A 24,924-nucleotide genomic window follows, 5' to 3' on the forward strand; every position below is an offset into this window, starting at 1 on the left:
ATTAGAGAAAACAATTCTTGAGAATCGGCTTTGAGTGATTATAACGTAGATATCGTATAATGTGGAAGTAGTGTAGTACAAAGCAATTCATACATCTTGCCCTAGCATGCTTTCTTATATCGATTAACAGATTTTTATACGCTTTGTGTAATTTATTCTCGTTCTTATCATTTCGAAAACAATCAACAAACCCCCTTTGATCTTTTGTTCAATGGAATTATTGTAGAGATTTGTACTTAATACGCAGTCCTCGAGATCGATACTTGGGATAACTCCCATTTTATTACTACATCGGTGCAAATAGTACACTTGCTATTTTACCGATCAAGTTTTTGGCGTCGTTGTTGGGGACTGCCAAAGTATAAGTTGAATAATAATTCAATTGAAATTTTGTTGCTCTGCAACCAAAATTTTATTTCTCTGTACTATTGTTTCTTTTTATAAATTCTAATAATTGTCTAATCTTTGTATGTGAGGCAAGGCCTCAGCTGAATTTCTTTTTGATGCAGAACCAGAAAGATTATTGCGTGCAAGACACCGAAAAGCTAGTCTGGAACTATCAGAAGCAACTCCCATTATTTCTGAGTCTGAAAAAGAAGAAGTTGTTTCAGTTCATTCGGAAGACTCCGACACCATATCTGAAATGATGGTTGAAGCTCCACCTCCCGTGGAAAGACTTCTGGGTGACTATGGAGGTGCAAATGCTCCGAATGGAAGGTTAACAATAGTAAACCAACCGATGAATGTTGATCATTTTCAGCTACACCCTTCAACGATTCGTCAACTCGAAAGGAGACCGTTCTCGGGAAAAATCAATGAAGATGCCAACAAGCATTTACAAAGATTTCTGACCATGACGACATTGTTGAAAATTGAGGGACACTCAGAGGAAGCTAAAAAGTTGGTGATGTTTCCGTTTACATTATCGGAAGATGTCGAAGAGTGGTTTTACTCTTTACCCGCGGGAAGCATTACAGCTTAGCAACAAATGGAGACAACATTTTTGAATGAGTACTTCCCTGCCTCTGTTTATATTCGTAAGAGACATGACATAGTTAATTCCAAACAGAAGAAAGGAGAGTCACTCGGAGACGCTTACAAGAGGTTCAAGCGATTGTTAGTTGCATGTCCTACTCATAACATGGATGCAACTGAACAAATGCAAAATTTTGTGAATGGCCTTAGAATGAAGACTAAGCAACTCATAGACACGGCTTCCGGTGGCTCAACAAACTTTACAACAGCCACTGGAATAAAGAAAATCATCGAAGCCATTGCAGCAAATGAGTATCTGGAGCTCTATGACCACAGTGTAAGTCAACCTGAAGGTATCATTGATCTCAAGCTAGCAAATCAAGTTGTGAAGATGGAAGACCAAATAGCAGCTGAAGTACAACGAAGAATCAAGAAAATGGCTCTTGACACTCAAACGGTGGCACAAGTTCAACCGATTCAACCAATTCAAGCGGTTAGTTGTGAAATTTGTGGGGGGCTCACTTCGCCATGCATTGTGTGGCAACTTCACAACACGTAGAAGAGATTAATTTTCTGAAGCAGAATAACCCTTACTCCAATACATATAATCCTGGATGGAAAAATCATCCAAATTTCTCCTGGAAGGACCAGCACAGAAATGTTCAGAAGCAAGCGTTCAATTAATATCAAAGCCAACCACAACAACAGTATCGACCACAACAACAACAACCATACCGACAACAGTTTCACCAATCCCAACAATAATTTCAATAATAGGTACCAAGAAAAGCAGATTGGGAAATTGCCATTGAAAAAATGGCGGCTCAAAGTTCCCAATTTCAAGAGGAGACTAGAAGCAATCTAAGAAACACTGGTACTTCGATAAAAAATCTGGAAGTGCAAATGAGTCAGATTGCTCAACAACTCGCGGGTTCTCAAACACCGGGTGCATTACCGAGTGCTACAGTTACAAATCCACGAGAGCATAATAATGTGAGTGTTGTAACCACAAGGAATGGTAAATCAAGAGAAGTCCCTGAGAAAGATGACGACCAAGAAGACTAATTACTTGAAGTTGAGTTTGAAATAAAAGAAAATGAGGTTGTGAGTGAAGAGGTGGTGGTGCCTAAACTGGTGGTTAAAGAAAAAGTTAGTGAATCAAAGTCGGTTGTCAAACTCCCTTTCCCCACAAGAAATAAGAAGAAAGAGCAACATGAGAAGAACTTCGAGAAATTCTTGGAGATGTCCAAAAAGCTTGAGATTAACATTCTGTTCCTGGAGGCACTTGAACAAATGCCCTATTATGCCAAATTTATGAAGGATATTATTTCAAAAAAGAGGAGCACCGACACTGACCCTATTGTACTAACCAAAACTTGTAGTGCAATTTTATAGGGTATGAAGATTCCGGTGAAGAAGAAAGATCGAGGCTCAGTAACTATCCCTTGCACTATTGGGGATAGATCTTTCAAAAAGGCCCTTATAGACTTGGGGGCAAGTGTGAATCTCATGCCGTTATCCATTTACCAAAGGTTGGGGATTGGAAAAGTGCAAGATACCAGAATGACACTTCAATTTGCTGACCATTCTGTGAAGAGACCCTATGGAGTAGTGGAAGATGTTCTTATGAAGATTGGTAAGTTTGTATTTCCGGTGGACTTTGTCATCTTAGAAATTCCGGAAGATGAAGAGATATCGTTCATTCTTGGTAGACCTTTTTTGGAGATAGGAAGATGTTTAATAGATATAGAAGAGGGCACCATGACTCTAAAAGTTTACGATGAAGAGTTGAAAATTAATGTGCGAAACACCATGAGATACAAAGATGATGTGGCCACCAGTCAACACATAGAGGTGATTGATCAAGTGGTTCTGCAAGAAAATCCTTTAGGTGAACCACAATTGCCCTTAGAGAGAGTTCCAAGTCTATCAATTTCTGAAGACACTCAAGAAGTTGATGAAAAGGAGAGGGAAGTGTTAGCTATGATGGAAACACAACCACCCTTTAAAGGATCCCGATCACTCCGGTGGGAAAACTTGAGGGAACCTCGGTTTGAGAAAAAGAAAGATGAGACCAAGAAAGTAGTTGAGCTTAAACAACTGTGTGAAAATCTCAAGTATGTTTTTCTAGATGCTGAAAGGAGATGCCCAATTATTATAAGCTCTAATTTATAAGGTTCCCAAGAAGACAAGCTCGTCAAGGTTCTGAAGAAGCATAAAAGTGCAATGGGATGAGCCATAGAAGACTTGAAGAGGATTAGCCCTACGGTATGTATGCATAAAATTCTCATGGAGGATGGTCACAAACCAGTGGTGCAACCCCAAAGAAGACTAAATCTCACAATGAAGGAAGTGGTTAGGAAAGAGGTTGTTAAACTATTAGATGCGGAGTTAATTTATCCCATATCCGATAGCTCTTGGGTAAGTCATGTTCATGTGGTTCCAAAGAAAGGAGGAACTACCGTGATAAAGAATGAGAAAAATGAGTTGCTCCCTAAAAGGACAGTCACGGGGTGGCATGTTTGCATCGATTACAGAAGGTTGAATTTGGCGACAAGAAAGGATCACTTTCCTTTACCATTCATCAATTAGATGTTGGAAAGGTTGGCTGGTCATGACTACTATTGTTTCCTATATGGATACTCTAGATATAATCAGATAGCGGTTGCACCAGAAGACCAAGAGAAGACAACTTTTACATGCCCCTATGGTATTTTTGCTTACAAAAGAATGCCATTTCGGTTATGTAATGCGCCAGCCACATTTCAAAGATGCATGACTTCCATTTTTGCTGACATGCTTGAAAAGCATATGGAGGTCTTCATGGATGACTTCTCGGTATTTGGTTTCTCTTTTGATAATTGTTTGACTAACCTCTCCCTTGTCTTAGAAAGATGCCAACAAACCAATTTGATTCTCAACTAGGAGAAGTGCCATTTCATGGTGCGGGAAGGCATAGTCTTGGGTCACAAAATTTCCCATAAGGGAATAGAAGTGGACCAATCCAAGATCGAGGTAATAGCAAAGCTTCCCCCTCCAATAAACGAAAAAGGTATAAGAGTTTCTTAGGGCATGCGGGTTTCTACCGCAGGTTCATAAGAGACTTTTCTAAGATAGCTAAACCTTTAACTACCCTTTTGGTTAAAGACAAGGCTTTTATTTTTGATAAAGAGTGTGTCGTCGCATTTGAAACTATAAAAAATAAATTGGTGATGACACCAATTGTCATTGCCCCAAACTGGTCTCTACCTTTTCAGATCATGTGTCATGCGAGTGACATTGCAGTGGGAGCAGTTCTTGGGCAACGTAGAGATAAACTGTTGCATGTCATATATTATGCTAGTCATGTTTTGAACCTTGCACAGATGAACTATGCGACTACCGAGAAGGAGTTGCTAGCGGTGGTCTATGCCTTCGATAAATTCGGGCAATATCTGTTGGGTTCTAGAGTCATTGTTTATACTGACCATGCTGCTTTGAAGTATTTATTTGCTAAGCAGGACCCTAAGCCAAGACTATTAAGATGGATCTTACTCCTTCAAGAGTTTGATGTGGAAATTCGTGACAAAAGAGGGTGTGAAAATACTGTGACCGATCACCTCTCTCGGATGTCCCCTATAGAGGAGAATGAGGAAAAGCGTCCAATAAAGGATGAGTTTGCTGACGAACACATCCTTGCTGTTATTGGAATGCCATGGTTCGCAGACTATGCGAACTATCTAGTAGGTGGGGTGATCCCTAGCGAATTTGACTCTAACAAAAAGAAAAAGTTTGTGCATGATTGCAGGTTTTACTTGTGGGATGACCCATTCTTGTACAAGAAAGGAGTAGACGGGTTGGTTAGAAGATGTGTTCTCGAAGAAGAACAAAGAGATGTCCTGAAAGTATGCCATGACTCTGACTATGGTGGACACTTTAGTGGTGATAGAACCGCAGCCAAAGTCCTCCAGTCAGGCTTATACTGGCCTACACTTTTCAAAGATGCTCAACAATTAATCAAAGAGTGCGATAAGTGTCAAAGGATGGGAAACATCTCGAAAAGAAATCAGATGCCTCAGAACCCCATGTTGGAAGTTGAACTCTTTGATGTTTGGGGTATCGAATTTATGGGACCATTTCCATCTTCATTTGGAAAGAATTACATTTTGGTGGCGGTGGATTATGTATCCAAGTGGGTAGAAGCAGTTGCTCTACCAACAAATGATGCAAAAGTGGTAGTCAAGTTTCTAAAGGAAAACATATTTGTCAGGTTTGGAGTGCCAAGAGCTCTAATAAGTGATGAGGGAACTCATTTCTTAAATCACCTAATGGAGAAGCTACTCTTGAAGTATAATGTAAAACATCGTATAGCCACTCCGTACCATCTGCAAATAAGGGGTCAAGTTGATGTGTCGAATAGGCAGCTGAAACAAATTCTGGAGAAGACGGTTAAATCATCTCGCAAAGATTGGGCAAGTAAGCTTGATGATGCGCTTTGGGCATACCGAACTGCGTTCAAAACACCGATTGGTATGTCTCCTTATCAATTGGTGTATGGTAAGGCTTGTTACTTACCTTTAGAACTTGAACACAAAGCTTTGTGGGCTTCAAAATTCCTTAATTTGGATCTTTCGAAAGCGGGAGAGTCCAGAATCCTTCAACTCCATGAGTTAGAAGAATTTAGGAACCGAGCATATGAAAATGCCAAAATTTACAAAGATCAAACAAAAAAATGGCATGATAGAAGGATCCAAAGGAAGGAATTTTGGGAAGGACAAATGTTGTTATTGTTTAATTCGAGGATGAAGTTGTTCTCGGGAAAACTGAGATCAAAATGGTCGGGACCGTTTATGGTACACAAGGTATATCCCTCTGGAGCAATTGAAATAAAAAATCAATCCAATGGGGACATTTTCAAAGTGAATGGCCAAAGGTTAAAACCTTACAATGTGGAGCAAGAAGTTGGTCAAATTGATGTTGTTCATCTTGTCTGATAAGATGAACAGCCGTCGAGCCAGGCGATGTTAAACGAAGTGCTACGTGGGAGGCAACCCACGTTTTTGTGTCTAATTATTTTCTTTGTTTTGTTGTGTGTTATTGACTTATAGGTTTGAACAATGTTTGCTAGAGGAGCCAAAAGTGCATGTGCAAAAAGTCTCTGGAAAAATCGGAAGCAGAAGCCCGATACGAAGCTTGAAACAACAATGAAAGAAAAAGAAAATCAGGGGCCTGACACGGGTGCCCATGTCAGCTGACACGGCCTGTTTCGGGAAGTGAAAGGAGAAGAATTTTTCCAGGGGCCTGACACGGGTCGCCCATGTCAGCCCCTGTTGAAGCTGTTTTGAAAAGGAAGGACACAACCCGTGTCAAGGAGAAGGCATAGCGCTGACACGGTCGTGTTACATATAAGAGCGACTATAACTATAAGACCCGATCAACAAGCAACTAAAGAGGTACCACACAGTCCTTAACACCAAGCTCCTACCTAGGTACCTGATTATCTCTACTCCAGAGAAGCACAGACGCAACAACACAAAAGGTCAGGGGTGAGAATACGTTCAAATAAGAATTGGTGCACAAAATAAGCAAAGTAGATTCACACACTACAAAAACATACACATATCAAATATGCACGACAATATCATGTATTCACATCTCACCCACATCACTGTCAACTCACACAAATCATACAAGAGTACTAATCATTACACAAACATCTCATCATCATGTAACACAATGCAACATCGGCTTAACTCATGCTCGTCATGATCCCCACTCTGAACCAGACTCACAAATCAACTCTATATGTATGCGGTATCGACTCAACATTTGATTCTTCATAAGGATCAAGTTCCAATCAACTGCAAACCCCGAGCCCCCCTTCTGAGCTTCGGATAAGACACTAGTCTCCCTCTTATGAACTAATGAACCTGCCTCTTTCAACGACACAACACAATAATGCATGTCCATGCAAATTAATGCAACAATAATAATAATGCTTACGACCACCCTTCTGACCATAAACAACATGCATTGACACAATAGTAATCCCCCCTTCTGAATTACTATCCACCAATAACAATAATGATGCACACCAAAAATACATAATTAATCGCCATATAATCACGCATTGCATACACAATAAGAATCATATTCACACCGTATAGCATTTCCATACAACAACAACACATCAATTACAAATTCACACACATCACCCAATCATGTTAATTCATCTCAACATTGATTCATTATTAAACATGTATAATAGTTCACACAATTATACATACACTCACAAATTTAACATACATTCACACATCATTCAAACATGTCAATTCATCTCACAACGGACTACCATAATGTAGCTCTATGTGTTAATTTTTTAACACTTCAAACCACACCTCATTTTGGGTCCCCAACCTAAAGTTACAAAAAATTGAGTCACGAATAACAACTTTGTGATGTCATCCTTACCATGCAAGCACAATAGCTCCCTGGGCAAAGCTTGTTGGGCAAGCTTACCGGGCGAGGTCTTTAAGACCTGCAACACCAGAAACGCGATTTTTGCACTGCATAACCCCCAAACTCTTCTAATTCAATCCCAAACATCCCCCAACCAACCCATAATTGATAGATATATGATTAACACATATTATCATGTTATTTCCATTAAATTAACCTGTTATTCCATCATATAACCATAAAATTTGGATTGTTGTATGACTGTTTTTGTCACCAAATCACACAAACAATCCATTCATGAGCAATTTCACATAGACAACAATCATACAACATCAAGCATGAATTTCATGTTAATTTATGGCATAAAAACATAATTTCATTCATATAATTCATCCAATAAACAATTAAAAGAAAAGAATAAAACCCTATTGAAGGTTAATTTATGGCATAAAAACATTACACATTAATATCCAAAATAATAGACATTATACAACGATTGTCACAAGTTCAATCAAATTAGTAAGCATCTCTTGCTCGAAGATATGTGGTTGTGCTAGAGGTTACTTTGAGGTTTGACCTTGAAGTAGTTGTTGGGAAGATTTAAAGGTTGAGAGAACTTGGAACGTGCTCTGGCTGATTGTCAGAGGAACTATTTTTATGAGTTATAGCAGAAGGAGAAGTCATCGAGACTAGATTGTCATCGACTGTTGGAGGAAGTGGAACTTCCCTCATAGGATCAAGAGCATTGCCTATTTGTACAACTACAACAATGACATTGAGTTAGGTAACTAATCGATTAGATTTTGATGGTTCCATGGCTTTCGTGAGATCGATTGATTGCTCGAACAGGAAGAAGATCAGTTGTTTGTGTAAAAAGAAGGAAGTTTCTTGTGGAGATTTCAGAGAATTAGATGTCGTTTCCCACAAACAACGCCATAATTCCATTGTGGAATCAGGAATATGAAACAAGGGAGAAATAAGATTTTTTTGTACAGTGGTGAGTGCTTACGATATGACAGCGCATGATGGACCTGTAAGATTAGCACTCTAAAGCCCAAGTCAGTGGTATGTTTAGAGAGGAATTCATAGTGATAGTGAAAAAGATATCTAAAACTGATGCGTGTGAAGCTTATATAGTGTGAGAGGTTAAAACCATACTCGATTAACTAGATGCATTGTGCGGATAATAATTTGATTAGATCTAACGGTAGGAGATATGTCGGAGGCTAGAATTGCACGCTCCGTACTTGGCTGAGGTCTTACATGTTGCCCACTTGTTGTTTGCACCTCGTGTGTTGTGTCCCATGATTGGCCTTTGTCTATGGCCCGAAACACACATGATGAGTGAAGGTGAGAAAAACAAGAAAGGGGGGGTTTGAATTGTTTGGAAAAATAAGCGCTTTTTCAAAATGAAAACCACACAATGATTTTATACTGGTTCGCTTATAACACAAAGCTACTCCAGTCCACCCGGCCAAGGTGATTTCGCCTTCAACAAGGACTTAATCCACTAATCTTGAAAGATTACAAACAACGTCTAAGAGAAAGATCTCTTAGTCCTCTCAAGTATACAGACTTCACAAAGTCACTTGAGGAAATAAACAAACAATTGATAAAAGATTTATGTAATCTAGAGTGCTTCTAAGAAAGCAAATATTACAGTATTAAGAACAAGAGTTTTTCACGTTATAAGCAAAAGCTTCGTGAAGATCTTAGAGAGCAAGAGTGTTTTTCTTGAGCGTTGATGTTTCAGTATAATTTTGGCTTGTTGACTTGCTAATGCTTCAAAGTTGATTGCAGCCCATTTTATATATCAGTTGAAGTAGTAGTTGAAACTGGTGGATATTAAAATGAATTTACGCCATTACTTAAATAGCTTCTGCAGGATAACTTTCTCTCCTTGAAATGACTACTTACCACAAGTAGTATCTTCTTTATTGAAATTGGAGATTAACGTCTCTTTCTTAATTAGGAAAACCATTTGCAAATCTTTACTTGACTTTAACGTTACTCTTTCATGATTAGCAATTCCATGCTCAGAGTATTTGTGTTTCTGGAGAATCTTGGAATCTTGCTTCTGATGTTAATCTCTTGTGAGTTCAGATAATTTCTTCAGATAGCGCTGATAACTTCTGGAAGTTAGAGATAGCATTGTTCAGAGTCAGAACTTCTAGAGCCTACTTCTTGTTCAGATGCTTCTGATACTTTGCTGTTTTGCTCAGAGTTAGACTTTCTTGAACGTGTCTCCAGTTCAGATGCTTCTGATTATTTGATAATTTGTATCTGATCTGGTTTTGTATCTGATGACATCATCAGATTTCTTCCTTCTTTCTTTAGAATCCTGCACACTTAGAAACTTTTCGTTAGGGTGCCATTTTTGGTTTCATCCTTTGTTATCATCAAAATCAAGGAATCTGTTGTAGAACAATTTTTGTTCTTACAATCTCCCCCTTTTTGATGATGACAAAACAACCTTAATTAGCAGATGAAACATGAATAATATTAGATCAGATAGACAGAAGCTCCCCCTGAGATAGTGCTAGGGAGTTCAGAAGTTCTTACCAGAGCTTCTACGTAAAGAGGTTTCTTGATACTTTCTGCAATTTCTTAAGTCCAGGTTAGATAAATTTATTTTTAAGAAAAATATGTTGCAGAATGCTTAAGGTAATTAGACAATATTTTCATCAGAGCTATTAATGACTTCTCCCCCTTTTTGTCAGAATAAAAAAGACATAGTAAAAAAAATAAGTAAAGAGAAAAACTTGTATTCAGATAAAAGCACAAAGGCAACAAGAAAACATCAGATTCAGAGAAAATAAAAAACAACAGGCAAGCAAAAATAAATCCTAAGTGCCTAAGGGTTCGGAGGCGGAGGCATTCTCTGAAGCAACATAGCAAGCATGTTCTGGATGTTGTCGTTGACAGTATCTTGCTTGTCCATTCTGGCCCGGAGTTCATTCTGATCTTGCTTAAGTTCTTTCAGAGTCTGAAGAACCATAGGGATCACAGAAGAGGACTCCCCCAGAGTCAGAGCCTGCTGAGCTTCAGCTTCAGCAGCAGCTTGTGCTTCTGCATCCGCCAGAGCCTTAGCTTCAGCTTCCTTTTCCCTTAAGATTTCAGCTTGACGAGCTTTTTCTTCTTCTTCCAGTCTTCTTGCTTCTTCTTCAGCTTCCCTTGCCAATCTCTCTTCCTCTAGCCTTCTAGCTTCAGCTTCTCTGGCTAATCTCTCTTGGAGTCTTGCCTCAGCATCTCTGATGTAGCCATTTCTGACTTGTTCAGAGATACTCTTCAGCCTAAAAGCCTCAGAGGTCATCCAGCCAATGACTCTGTTCCAGTGTGTCCTTACAGATTTAGGATCATCACTGACTTCAGAGTTAGTGGTTAGAGACTTGATCTTTTGTACTGAAGCCCCTGCAACCAGCATGATGGATTCCTCAAGGGTAGGTACAGAAAGGTCAGGTTCAGAGGTAAGAGGTGGAGATGTTGGAGGGCTGAGATTTAGAGTTAGAGGTTCTGGTTCAGTTTTTGATTCAGGTTGAGGTTCAGATGTTTGGGATGAAGCGTAAAGAGGATTTAAATCTAAAGGTTCAGTTTCAGTTTCAGATTCAGGTGCAGCAGAGGTGTTTGGTGGGTTGATATCAGAAGTGGGATGGTCAGAGGGTTGGTCTCCAGAAGGTATGGTGGTTGTTTGTTGTAGTGGTGAAGTTATTTCAGGTTCTGTTGGTTGTTGTGAAGCGAATTTTTGAGCATAAATCTGAGCTATGGTTGGGGAGTCAGGGTCAGAGTATTCTGGGTCAGAGGAGATAGAAACATATGGGGGTGATTCTGGTTCTGAGGATGATGAAGAGGAAGTGTTTTGGTTTAATTGTTCAGGTTTAGAGGGAGGTATGAAAGTACGGGCGATATTTAAAACTGGTGAAGGCTGTGAAGTTCTGGTGGTTGAAGGTGGAATTTCAGAGGTTGTATAGATGGGTGGTGTTGTGAGAGGATTAGAGGGAGGAGTAGAGGAAACCATCAGAGGTACAGAGGTAATGGGAGGAACAGACGTACCAGTATCTGACGAAGTCTTCAGAGGAGCTGAAGATCTGCTTCCAGAAGCTTCTCCAATTCTTGCCTTCTTTGCCTGTGATGCTATCTTCTTCTCAGAGAGACCTCTCTTGTATCTGACGAAGTCTTCTTCTGAATCCAGACAGTCGTCGAGGCTGAAGTCAGAGATGTCAACACCATCATCCAGCAGACGCTGAAGATAGATAGCAACAGCATCTCTGGGTTCATTCTTGAAGAACCTGGCAAGGCCATGAGGCATCTTCCTCTGATCTTTCAAAGAATCCCAGGATGTGTCCAGAGTGGGTCTGACTTGAATCTTCTTAATTATCCCCATACTCTTGAGATTTCTGGCGTTCAGAGGCTTCCCAACATCTATTGCCAGATCATCCATCAGTTTGGTCTTTTCCAGATGATCTACCAGTCCATTCTCGATGAAAACATCAGATAACAATCTTCCCAGAGGGATGTAGGATCTGGGCTTCATGTTGTTTCTGGTTTCTCTGACAGAATCTCTCAGATATCTGAAAAGGAGAACAGGGAGGCAGATCTTCACACCCTTCTGAATGCAATACAGAATGCATTTCTGGTCTGCATTGATGTAGTCAGAGGAGTTAGAGGCTGGACGGTGGTGAATAGTTCCCAGAATGATCTTCAGCCACACTCTGAGGTTCTGATGCAGCTCTTTGTTCTTTGAAGGATTTCCTTCAGTGTTGGGTTTGAAGATTGTTGGATTGATTACATCAGTAATGCGTTTTGACCTAGGAGGGATGTTGTAAATCCTTTTACCTCCAGCTCTCTCCATGTTCAGTAAGGAGGCAATTGACCCTTCAGTAATAACAATCTTTACCCCCAGAACATAGGAGACGATGAAGTGGTCATCTGCATCTGCAAATCTCCAGAACTCCTTGATGAGAAGAGGGTAAACAGGACCATAAAGCCTTTGGAAGTAGTTTTCCCATCCTTGTTTACGAAACTCTTCAGTAAGATCAACGTCATTTCTCTTCAAGTTGTCGAAATCAACTAGCGATTCACACAACACGTCCAGTCCTTCAAAAGGGGTTGAAAGGTTAATATGGCGTTCACGGTCAAGAACATGAGGTTCTTTGTAAACAGGGGTGATGGTGACGCCTGTAACCATTGGAGTTGGAATGCTTGAAGTTTGAGCAGAAGAGCTTGATTCCATTTCTTGAGAGAAGTTAAAGACTTGTTGTTGTTGAGCGTCCATGGTGAAGAAGAAGAAGATTGATGAAGATGAAGAGCTTTCAGAGAATGCTTCAGAGAGGTTTAGGGTTTTAGAGTGAGTGAGAGTGATAAGTGTGTGAAATGTGAGAAAAGTGTTTATATACTCTAAGTAAAACACATGCAAAACGACACATCAAAATGCGTTAGCACAATTTTCAATTTAGCACGCTTGGGGGAAAAATGATTACAGCTAATTAATGAATGTCTAATCCCAACAGTACGCACACTGCTCAAGGAGATTTCAAACGTTCTGACCTTTGAATTTCTTTTGACAGTTGTCTAGAAGTTCTAGGGTTAGACGCTTAGTGCTCCACGTGTTGATGTATCTGATCTTCAGGAATACCAAGGGATTGGTTTCTGAAGATTTCTAACTCAGATATCTTCTTAACTTGGTAGAAGTATCAGAGTCAGAGGCAGAAATACATTTGTTTACATCAGAGTCTCATTTTACATTTTCAGAGCCACACTTCATTCAGGGCAATTTTTAATGTTCAGATTTTCTAAGATGAAAAGAAATCTATCTTCAGCTAGAGGCTTAGTAAAGATATCTGCCCATTGATGTTCTGTATCAATGAACTTCAATGTTACTATCCCTTTCTGAACATAGTCTCTGATAAAATGATGTTTTATTTCAATGTGTTTGGCTCTGGAATGTAGAATGGGATTCTTACTTAAACAAATAGCAGCAGTATTATCACAAAAGATAGGAATGTTACTCTCAAGGATTTGCAGATCTTCTAACTGATGCTTCATCCAGAGCATCTGAGTTGTGCACAGTGATGCTGAGATGTATTCTGCTTCTGCAGTTGATAGAGCAATTGTTGACTGTCTTTTGCTAGCCCAGGAGATTAGATTGTTTCCCAGAAGCTGGCAATTTCCAGATGTGCTTTTTCGTTCTATTCTATCTCCTGCATAATCTGCATCACAATAACCCGAGAGTCTATACTCTGATGTTTTCTCATACATCAGGCCCAGGTTAGGAGTTCCTTTCAGATACTTAAGAATTCTCTTAACTGCTGTTAAATGAGATTCTCTAGGATCTGATTGGAATCTGGCACAGAGACAGACACTAAAGAGGATATCAGGACGAGTAGCAGTCAGATAGAGAAGAGAGCCTATCATACCTCGATAGAGCTTCTGACAAACCTTGTTGCTTACCTCTTCCTTTTCAAGAATGCAAGTTGGGTGCATGGGAGTTTTTGCAGAGTTGCATTCAGTCATGTCAAACTTCTTCAGAACATCTTTAATATATTTACTTTGATGGACGTACGTGACTTCTGGAGTTTGATTAATTTGAATTCCCAGAAAGAACTTTAGTTCTTGCATTAAACTCATTTCAAATTCTGCCTGCATTAACTTAGAAAATTCTTAGCAAACCGAGATATTAGCAGAACCAAAAATAATGTCATCAACGTAAATCTGGCATATCATGAGATCATTATTAAGGTTTTTTACAGAAGAGTGTAGAATCAACTTTCCCTCTGATAAAATTTTGTTCCAGAAGAAAATTGCTTAATCGTTCATACCAAGCTCTGGGAGCTTGTTTAAGTCCATATAAGGATTTCTTAAGTTTAAAAACATGTTCTGGAAAATTTGAATTTTCAAAACCTGGAGGTTGGTTGACATACACTTCTTCTGATATATAACCATTAAGGAATGCACTCTTGACATCCATTTGATATAATTTAATAGAATGATTAATAGCAAAAGATACAAGAAGACGAATAGATTCTAACCTCGCGACTGGAGCAAAGGTTTCATTATAATCAATACCTTCTTGTTGACTATAACCTTGAGCTACCAGTCGAGCTTTGTTTCTGACGACTTCTCCTTTCTCATTCAGCTTGTTTCTGAATACCCATCTGGTTCCAATGACGTGAGTGCCTCTGGGTTTAGGAACGAGATCCCAGACATCATTCTTTGAGAATTGATCTAATTCTTCTTGCATAGCTGCCACCCAGTCGTTATCCTGAAGTGCTTCATCACAAGACGTAGGCTCAATCAGAGACACTAGTCCCAGAGTAGTATCTTCAGAAGTCCTGAAGGTAGATCTGGTTCTAACAGGTTCGTCCTTGTTTCCCAGAATCAGATCTTCAGATACATTGATACGACTTTTGACTTTCTTTGGGATTTCTGGAGATTTAATTTCTTCAGAGTTCTGAGTGACAGTTGCTTCTGGAGTTCTATTAGATTCTACAAGAGTGATTTCCAAATCTGCAAACTTTTCAACTAGCTTTGACTTTTCAGGGTCAAGCTTATCATCAAATCTGACATGAATTGATTCTTCCACAGTTTTGGTTTCTGTGTTGTATACTCTGTAGCCTTTAGAGCGTTCTGAGTATCCTAACATAATACCTTTCTGTGCTTTGGAATCAAACTTGTTCAGATGTTCTTTAGTATTTAATATAAAGCAAGAACATCCAAAAGGATGAAAATATGAAATGTTTGGTTTTCTTCCTTTACACAGTTCATAGGGAGTCTTTTCTAGAATAGGTCTTATAGAGATTCTATTCTGAATGTAACACGCTGTATTTACAGCTTCTGCCCAAAAGTGCTTTGCTACATTAGTTTCATTGATCATGGTTCTGGCCATCTCTTGGAGTGTCCTATTCTTCCTCTCTACAACTCCATTTTGTTGTGGAGTTCTAGGGCAGGAGAAATCATGGGATATTCCATTAGAATCAAATAATTCTTCAAAATCTTTGTTTTCAAATTCTCCACCATGATCACTTCTGACTCTAATAATTTTAGAGTCAAATTCTTTTTGCACTTTGGAACAAAAACTAGTGAATACAGAGTGAGACTCACTCTTGTGCTTTAGGAATTTTACCCATGTCCAGCGACTGTAATCATCAACAATGACTAGTCCATACTTCTTTCCATTAACTGATGCTGTTTTCACAGGACCAAATAAGTCAATGTGAAGAAGTTCCAGAGGCTTAGAGGTGGAAACAACATTTTTCTTTTTAAAAGATGTTTTTGAAAATTTTCCTTTCTGACAAGCTTCACACAGAGCATCTGAAGAAAACTTCAGTTTAGGTAGGCCTCTGACTAACTCGAGTTTAGTTAGCTGAGAAAGTTTCCTCATGCTAATGTGGCCCAAGCGTCTATGCCATACCCATTGCTCTTCGTGAACTGACATTAGACATTTAACATTTTGATCTTTTAAATCAGAAAGATTTATTTTATAAATGTTGTTTTTCCTCTTGCCTGTGAAAAGGACAGAGCCATCGTTCTGATTAATGGCTTTACATGTTTTTTGATTGAAGATTACATCATAACCGTTATCACTTAATTGACTTATGGATAACAAGTTATGCATTAATCCTTCTACATAAAGAACATCAGATATAGAGGGAAGAGTACCATTACCAATAGTTCCGGAGCCTCTGATCCTTCCTTTCTGATCTCCTCCGAAGCCTACAAATCCAGCGTCTTTAAGTTCCAGACTTTGGAACATAGACTTTCTTCCCGTCATGTGTCGCGAGCATCCAGAGTCCAGGTACCATGACTGGTGTCTGAACTTTGCTGCATAGGATATCTGCAACATAGATAATCTTATCTTTCGGTACCCAGAATCTCTTGGGTCCTTTCAGATTAGTTTTCCCAGAGTTTCTTATAACTTTGGGTTTTCTAGCATTTTTAAATTTTTGTTCTTGTGTGTGTGTGTAATGATATGAAAAGGGAGATTTAAGTTGGTCACTGGTAGAAGTTTTATCTTCCTTAGGATCATACCCAATTCCCCTTTTATTGTTCTGACTTACTCCATAAATCATGGATGCCATAATACTCCTATCTATCCCATTTTTCAGAAATTCTTGAAAGGCTTCTTCGTATTTATAAATTATTTTATTTGAAGTTTGTGGTGCTTGAGACAACGCTTCTTCTAATTCTAAGCTTTTTCTTTTTGCTCCATCTCTTTCTAGTGTTAAAGATCTGATTGTATCTTCTCGTGCTAGAATTGTCATCTCAAGTTCACTACATTCTTCAAATTTTGCTTTAAGACAACCTTTAATGTTTTTAAACTTTTGTTTTAATTTCTGATATGAGCTAAGAGTTTCTGACAAACAAGATTCTAGATCAGATCGAGAAAGTTCAGAAAATACCTCTTCAGATTCTTCATCTGAGCTACTCCTGAATGTGGTAGCCATAAATGCCACATTGGCCTGTTCATCAGAGTCAGATTCTGATGATCCAGATTCACTATCATCCCAGGTAGCCATCAGTCCTTTCTTTGTCCTGAAGGTATTTTTCTTGAAGCTTTCTTTTCTAGGGTTGTCTTTCTTTAGCTTGGGGCATTCATTTCTGTAATGACCTGTTTCTTTACATTCATAACAGGTAATATCTTTGTTAGATTTATCTTTTGAAGTTGATTCTGATCGATCCCCTCTGGGTCTTGGTCTTCTGAAGTTGTTGTTCCTCTTTTTCCAGAGTTGCTTAACTCTTCTGGTTAGTAGGGACAACTCTTCTTCATCATCAGAGTCTTCTGGTTCAGAGTCGTCAGTATCTTCAGTTTCTGCCTGGAGAGCTTTGGTTCTGTCAGGTTTCCGTCTTTCAGATCTGGACTTTAGCGCTACAGACTTGTTCTTTTTCTGAGGCTCATCTTCCTCTAGTTCTATCTCATGGCTTCTGAGAGAACTGACAAGTTCTTCAAGGCTGATATTGTTCAGATCCTTTGACAGCTTCAGAGCAGTAACCATAGGTCTCCATTTCTTTGGCAGACTTCTGACTATCTTCTTAACATGATCTGCAGTTGTGTATCCTTTGTCTAGCACCTTGAGACCTGCAATAAGAGTTTGGAATCTAGAAAACATAGCCTCTATAGCTTCGTCATCTTCCATTTTGAAGGCTTCATATTTCTGGATAAGCGCCAGAGCCTTCGTCTTTTTGACTTGGGAGTTTCCTTCATGAGTCATCTTCAGAGAGTCAAGTATATCTTTGGCTGTCTCTCTGTTGGTGATCTTTTCATATTCGTTGTATGATATAGCATTTAGAAGTATTGTTCTGGCCTTGTGGTGATTTTTGAAGATACGTTTCTGATCTTCTGACATCTTATTTCTGGGAACTTCAGCTCCATTTTCTGAGACTGGAGGAGTGTATCCATCTGTGACAATGTCCCAGAGGTCAGCGTCATAACCAAGAAAGAAGTTTTCGATTCTATCTTTCCAGTAATCAAATTTCTCTCCATCAAAAACAGGAGGCTTAGCATTGTAACTATCTCTTTCATTTGAGTGGGCCATGGTTTTTCTCGTACTGGATCTCTCTACACTGTTAAGTGTTTGATTAGAAAATCAATAACAGAGTCGGAGCTCTGATACCAATTGAAGGTGAGAAAAACAAGAAAGGGGGGGTTTGAATTCTTTGGAAAAATAAGCGCTTTTTCAAAATGAAAACCACACAATGATTTTATACTGGTTCGCTTATAACACAAAGCTACTCCAGTCCACCCGGCCAAGGTGATTTCGCCTTCAACAAGGACTTAATCCACTAATCTTGAAAGATTACAAACAACGTCTAAGAGAAAGATCTCTTAGTCCTCTCAAGTATACAGACTTCACAAAGTCACTTGAGGAAATAAACAAACAATTGATAAAAGATTTATGTAATCTAGAGTGCTTCTAAGAAAGCAAATATTACAGTATTAAGAACAAGAGTTTTTCACGTTATAAGCAAAAGCTTCGTGAAGATCTTAGAGAGCAAGAGTGTTTTTCTTGAGCGTTGATGTTTCAGTATAATTTTGGCTTGTTGACTTGCTAATGCTTCAAAGTTGATTGCAGCCCATTTTATATATCAGTTGAAGTAGTAGTTGAAACTGGTGGATATTAAAATGAATTTACGCCATTACTTAAATAGCTTCTGCAGGATAACTTTCTCTCCTTGAAATGACTACTTACCACAAGTAGTATCTTCTTTATTGAAATTGGAGATTAACGTCTCTTTCTTAATTAGGAAAACCATTTGCAAATCTTTACTTGACTTTAACGTTACTCTTTCATGATTAGCAATTCCATGCTCAGAGTATTTGTGTTTCTGGAGAATCTTGGAATCTTGCTTCTGATGTTAATCTCTTGTGAGTTCAGATAATTTCTTCAGATAGCGCTGATAACTTCTGGAAGTTAGAGATAACATTGTTCAGAGTCAGAACTTCTAGAGCATACTTCTTGTTCAGATGCTTCTGATACTTTGCTGTTTTGCTCAGAGTTAGACTTTCTTGAACGTGTCTCCAGTTCAGATGCTTCTGATTATTTGATAATTTGTATCTGATCTGGTTTTGTATCTGATGACATCATCAGATTTCTTCCTTCTTTCTTTAGAATCCTGCACACTTAGAAACTTTTCGTTAGGGTGCCATTTTTGGTTTCATCCTTTGTTATCATCAAAATCAAGGAATCTGTTGTAGAACAATTTTTGTTCTTACAATGAGAACGCTTTGTGGGTGAATTTATTAGAAAAGTTTTTGACAATAATGTATTTCTTGCAACCCTGTATGAGTTTCCTCATAAAAAGCTACCCCCACATATAAACCTCGCCCGAGTTAAACTAGATTTTTACCACATCTCTTACCTATTTTTGCCACCACAACCTCACATGAACCACATCACTACACCACAACCTCAAATATCCTTACCACCATCAAACCCACTTCATCGTTGATTTTTTTGTTATCCAAAATTGAAATGGATACCAGACACGACAAAGTTTATTTTTAATTGCAACAAACGATACCATAAGGATCATATTTCCAAAAATATAAAATTTGTACTCTTGATATTCCTAAATGAGCCTTCTGATTCTCATTCTCACATCACGCACCAGATGTGGTATATATTTATTCATATTTGAAATATGTTGTATGAGTTTTTGTAATTTAAGAATGAATATATGTGTATTCCATGATGAATTATCATCATTTGAATATATTGTATGTATTATTATTTTTTTAAAAAAGTTGTTGATTATTTTTTTTTATTAATACATAAATATAAATAAATAATCATTGTATGAATTTATTTAATTAAAATTAAAATTGTTTAAAAAATAAAGAGTATAGAACAGTTTGTTTGAAAAAACCTAATTTAAAAAAAATGATATGATGGAATATAATTGTATTAATTTGATATAATTCCATGGTGAATTATCATCAAGTATGTTGTATGATTTTTTTTTAAAAGTCGTTGATTTATAAATATTAACAACTTGTTTTTATTAATACATAAATATAAATAAATAATCAATGTATAAATTTATTTAATTTTTAGTATGTTATATGAATTCAAATAATTATTGAGATGTAAATAAATTAAAAATTTATATTAAACATTTTAAATACTATTTATAAAAATAAATAAATAATATAGATCTCAATCAAGAAATACAAACATACAAATTATGAGCAGAAAAAAGAACAGAACATCAAAATCACATGCAAATCTTATAATAAAGAGAAAGAAGGGAACTAAGTTGGGATGCAATTGGTATCACAGTTAATAAACAAAGGATTATAATTATAATATTCTACCAAAACGACGACAAGAAGATGTCGTTGTAGTATAGTGGTAAGTATTCCCGCCTGTCACGCGGGTGACCCGGGTTCGATCCCCGGCAACGGCGGTTTTTATTCTCTTTTTCATTATTTCGTTTTACACCCATACTGGACCGGATTTTAAATTATTCTGGGCCCGATTAAGTGTTTCATTTCATTTCCAGAACATATTCGTGTACCCCCACACTAAACAAACTATACCCCTGCAACTTCTTTATATAATACTATCTATTAATCATAAATATGTTTCTACCTCTTTTGGTAGGTTTTAAGAATTCTAATAATCAAATCATTTATAAATTCAACATTACATCAAAATTAGTAAAACTACTATTATAAACACCACTTTATAACAAACTCATTTTGTCTTTATGTTTTTAAAACTAAGTTTTATGAAAATTTCTACAAAAGAACCTTGTCTCATCAGGTACAAATATTTTAAACTTTAATTAATAATATTTGTTTTTTAATTTTTAATTAATTAATATATATTAATAAAAAATAAAATTAATAAAGACAAATTATTGAATACAAAAATAAAATTAATAAGGTTCTTCTTGAATATAAAGCTATCAAACATGACCTTAAGGCTGCACATAAAGTAATACAAATTATTAATTGTGATGGACTTGATCTCAAATTATCCCCTTAAATAGTTTCATACCTGATGCCCCATCACTTTATAGACATTCTTTAAAAGAAAAAAATGAACTATTCATGCATTGTCATGCCATTGATTTAAAAGAGTTCTTGCTTGGTTGACTCGTTTGTCATCCGCGTCTCCTATGTCAGGCCTTATGATTGGGTTGTAGTCAGTGGTCCATAACACATTCTTTTAAAGCCTTGCTACTACTTGTTGAAGCAGTGGGTTTGCGGTCCAGACTACCTTTGAAGAAAGTGAAATCTTTTATATGATGGAAGATATACCATCCCGCAACTGTCACACACATGTTATATGAGAAGAGTTATGACCAAGTATTGAATATAAATGGTGAAATAATCAACAAAAGAAAAAAAATCGTGAAGTTATTAGATGCATACCTCATCTACCTTAATTATGACAACCCTTGCGTGAGTCTTGTGTACATGGTACCGAAGAAGAGACGAGCAATTATGACGATGAAAAAGAAGAATAAGTTGATTCTAACTCATATTATCGCCGGAGAAATGATGAAGAATCAAGTTCCTAAACTCTCCCTGTAAAAAGTATTGAGTTTTCCCTTAAAGTTCCTCAAATGTTCCTATAATCAATGCCACATAAACCTTGATAGGTTTTCAAGATATTTAAGGTGTTTTAGCGAATTAAGAAAGGTTTAGAACATTTTATGTTGAATGTCTGAGTTGCCTTAGTAACTTAGAAGTTACTCTTAAACTTTTACAATAATCATGTCACTGAGACATACGTTAACCATAATGTCGTACCTCGAAAAATACAATCCTTCACGAAACGTAACGCACGCTCGCGAAAAAAAATGTCTGAACAAAGTCGTCACCGAACTTTATTTATTCCAATGAAGGAAACGAAAAATATCGATAAAACCTTTTGAAAAGAACATGGTCGTCGCAGCCATATTTGGGTTTGGGAGTTGTCACGGCGGGATTTTTGAATGCAAGATATTGGGTTATCTTGACTCAATTGAATCTCTAAAGCAAGAGTCGCCACCGAACTTTATTGTATCCAAAGACATGGAAATGGAAAATATCGATAAAACCCTAAGAAAAGAGATATAGGTAAGCAAGTCGGTTATGCAAAGGGAAGGTGTTAGGCACCCTTCGCATCCTTGGTACTCCAAGGAAACCATTGATCAAATATGTTGTTTTCCTTATTATGGCTGTTGAAATGTGAGTGGGTTTAAAACAAGAAAAGGAAAGGGTGGGGTTGCATTTTTTATTATGCTTGCAAAGATTTGTGTGAACATCTCATGCCTACGTACCCCCCAAGTGCAATGAAGGATCAAAGCTTCGTAGTTCACCTAAAAGGTTGTTTTATTTGTTGTTGATTTTATTTGAGCAAGTGATAATAGCCTTCTCACCTAAGAGAATATCCATTATACATCATTTTTTTCTTGCTTGCTCTTTTTGTGGTCCACCCTTGTGGTCTGTTAATTGTGAGGCTAAAACATACTCGGCTTACAACATTGGTTGGGTGCTTGGTATATGGACCAAGTAAATGTGGGGGTTAAAAGTAAAGTGAAATTTCTGTTTTTTAATCTTTGATTAGGTTAAAGCCTTTATTAGGTGTGTTACAAAGTGTTTTGACATGCAAAAAGGGTGGTTTGCTAAGTTATGGACAAAGGGTGGTGGAAAGTTTTTCATGCAAGAACTTAACTTTAGTTTGAATGGTTGATTTTAGGTTAAGGCATTAAAGCATACAACCTCTAACCTACCCCTCATACAAAGTCTCATACCCTATCTAAATATAGTGTCTATAGTATCCTTATTACATCACTTTGAAAAGCAATAAAGATAAATTAGTCCTAAGGTGATATTCCCTTCCACACATGGGATCTCAAAGACAAATAAAAGGGAATGTGAAAGCATCTAATCAAATGAAGAGATAAGGCATATCTTGGTATCTTGCTGGTCTTACTTGATTTGGAATGACTCTTCCTCTTTGCGGTTTTCTTTTTCGCCATGCTTGAATGGAATACTCTCTTGAATGTAACAAGAAGAGAAACAATGCTAATGCAATGACTTAACAAAGTTTAAACTATAACATAGAATCAAAATTGTTAGTAAACTTCAAAATATGAAATGGAGAAGTGTGAGTCCAGAATGACATATATTTTTTTTGGATATTTTTCTCACGCAAGGAAAGACATATTTGAACATGGTTATCAAGACAAGTCACAAATGGAATGCAAACTAAACATGCTTTCTAAATAAAATGAAATGAAAATGAAAAAGGTTCAAAATACATAAACACTTAACATATGAAACGACAAATAATGAAATCAGAATCAAATATAATAGAGACACGTCATTAAACATGCAAGTTTGACAAAATGGGAATCAAAACAAGGCATGCTAGCAAGGTATAAACCCTAATCTACAACATGCTTGAATATTGAACCAAAAGTGCAAGATGTAAACACGATATCAAAAACATTTGGGAAGATGAAATGAAACAAAATGATATGGTAAACCAATAATTTTCATGGATTGCACTCATGATGAGTATCAAACAAGTTATGGTTCTAATCATACAATGCGTCACTTAAACATGCCAAAACTAGGTCAAATCAAACATGAAATCAAATGAAAATGAAAAGAACCTAAAAATGAAAGTGGACAGAAGAAAACATGTTCCAAAATGTCATATCAACATCATTATGGAAACACAAATCAAGCATCAAAATTGAAGATCCATTCTCAAGTCAAAAACAAGCATAAACACAAAAATCAAAACACAAATGAAAACTAAATGAGAAAGGATTAAAATGAAAACACTTCCAACATAGGAAAGTCTCTAAATCTCATATTAGAACCAGAGATGCAATCATTTCACATTGACCATGCATTAAGAACAAGTTATAACTTGAATCAAGCAAAAAGGGCAAAAGGAAAACCCTAATTTTGAACTTTAAGAAATAAGCTTCAAATGAAAAAGTGTTCAACACAAAAAAGTGTTCAACACAAAAAATGTCACCGATCACCCAATGAAAAAGTGTTCAACACAAAAATTTATTAATGAAAATTATAAATTTTTATGTTTTTTCTTCAAGTTTTATAATACTAAAAACTAAAAAGTAAGAAGCAAAACACAACTAAACTGTTTCACTTTTTTGCTTTTAAAAACTGAAAAATAGAAAAGAGTTTTTAAAAATACTTTTGCAAAACATTATATTCAAACAAGTTTTTAAATTTTAAATTTTCAAAAACTAAAAAAGAGTTTTTAAAAATACTTTTGCAAAACATTATATTCAAACAAGTTTTTAAATTTTAAATTTTCAAAAACTAAAAAAGAGTTTTTAAGATGCATTTCAAACAGACCCTTAGGATTTTCAAACTTTGGAAATAAATGGATAATAAACCCTAAAAATTAAAACTACATGAGAGATGCTTTAAAACAGAAAGCTCAAAGAAGTAAAAGTGTCACTTATTGTATAAGAATCATTCAAAAAAAATTGGGATTTTTATCATGTAATCTGAAATTACTATGATTTAAATACATTAAAAATAATACATAAAAAGAGAAAAATGTTTTTTTGATTTTCTATTGGTCAGAAAAATAAACAAAAATCATATTATGGAAGCTAAAAATAATCCCAACAACTTTCATGTTGGACACTTTTTCAGATTCCAAATGATTTGAGAAATATTAAATAAACAAAATAAATAACAAAAATAATAAAAATGTAATCCAATGGAAATTAGGGGGACAAGGTCTATGGTAAGCAAGCACGTAGATCAACTCATTTCCCTCATTAATGAGGTGGCTCGGTGTGAGCCACTAGATCCAATGAAGACACACCATAACGCGTTTTATTAATGTACAAGAACACAAACAAAATTCAAATTTTGGAGGGACCACACGTCACACTCCCATTGGTCCAATTTGAATTTTGGAGGGAGGGCGTGTGGTCGCCTGAGAAGACGACCGAATCACCATGGATGGTGACCGATTTCTGGAAAAATGCAAACAACTTCAAAATGGAAAACTCAAAAGAGAAAAGTTG

The 24,924-nt window shown here is 36.9% G+C and overlaps 1 protein-coding gene and 1 non-coding gene across 2 annotated transcripts; both read left to right on the forward strand.

Moving 5' to 3' along the window:
• The first annotated feature begins 2,373 nt into the window (after nucleotides 1-2,373).
• On the forward strand, nucleotides 2,374-3,150 carry LOC127082618 (uncharacterized). Its single transcript, XM_051022846.1, has one exon. The coding sequence runs from the start codon at nucleotides 2,374-2,376 to the stop codon at nucleotides 3,148-3,150; it is 777 nt and encodes a 258-aa protein (XP_050878803.1).
• Nucleotides 3,151-20,241: 17,091 nt separating this feature from the next.
• TRNAD-GUC (transfer RNA aspartic acid (anticodon GUC)) lies at nucleotides 20,242-20,313 on the forward strand. Its single transcript has one exon. It is a non-coding gene; the product is annotated as a tRNA-Asp (tRNA).
• Nucleotides 20,314-24,924: the final 4,611 nt, after the last annotated feature.

This window comes from Lathyrus oleraceus, chromosome 5, assembly GCF_024323335.1.
Source record: "Lathyrus oleraceus cultivar Zhongwan6 chromosome 5, CAAS_Psat_ZW6_1.0, whole genome shotgun sequence".
Classification (NCBI taxonomy): Eukaryota; Viridiplantae; Streptophyta; class Magnoliopsida; order Fabales; family Fabaceae; genus Lathyrus; species Lathyrus oleraceus.

Bases quoted from the DNA above. Each gene is read 5' to 3' on its own strand.
- LOC127082618 (XM_051022846.1), top strand. From the start codon at position 2,374: ATGAAGATTCCGGTGAAGAAGAAAGATCGAGGCTCAGTAACTATCCCT.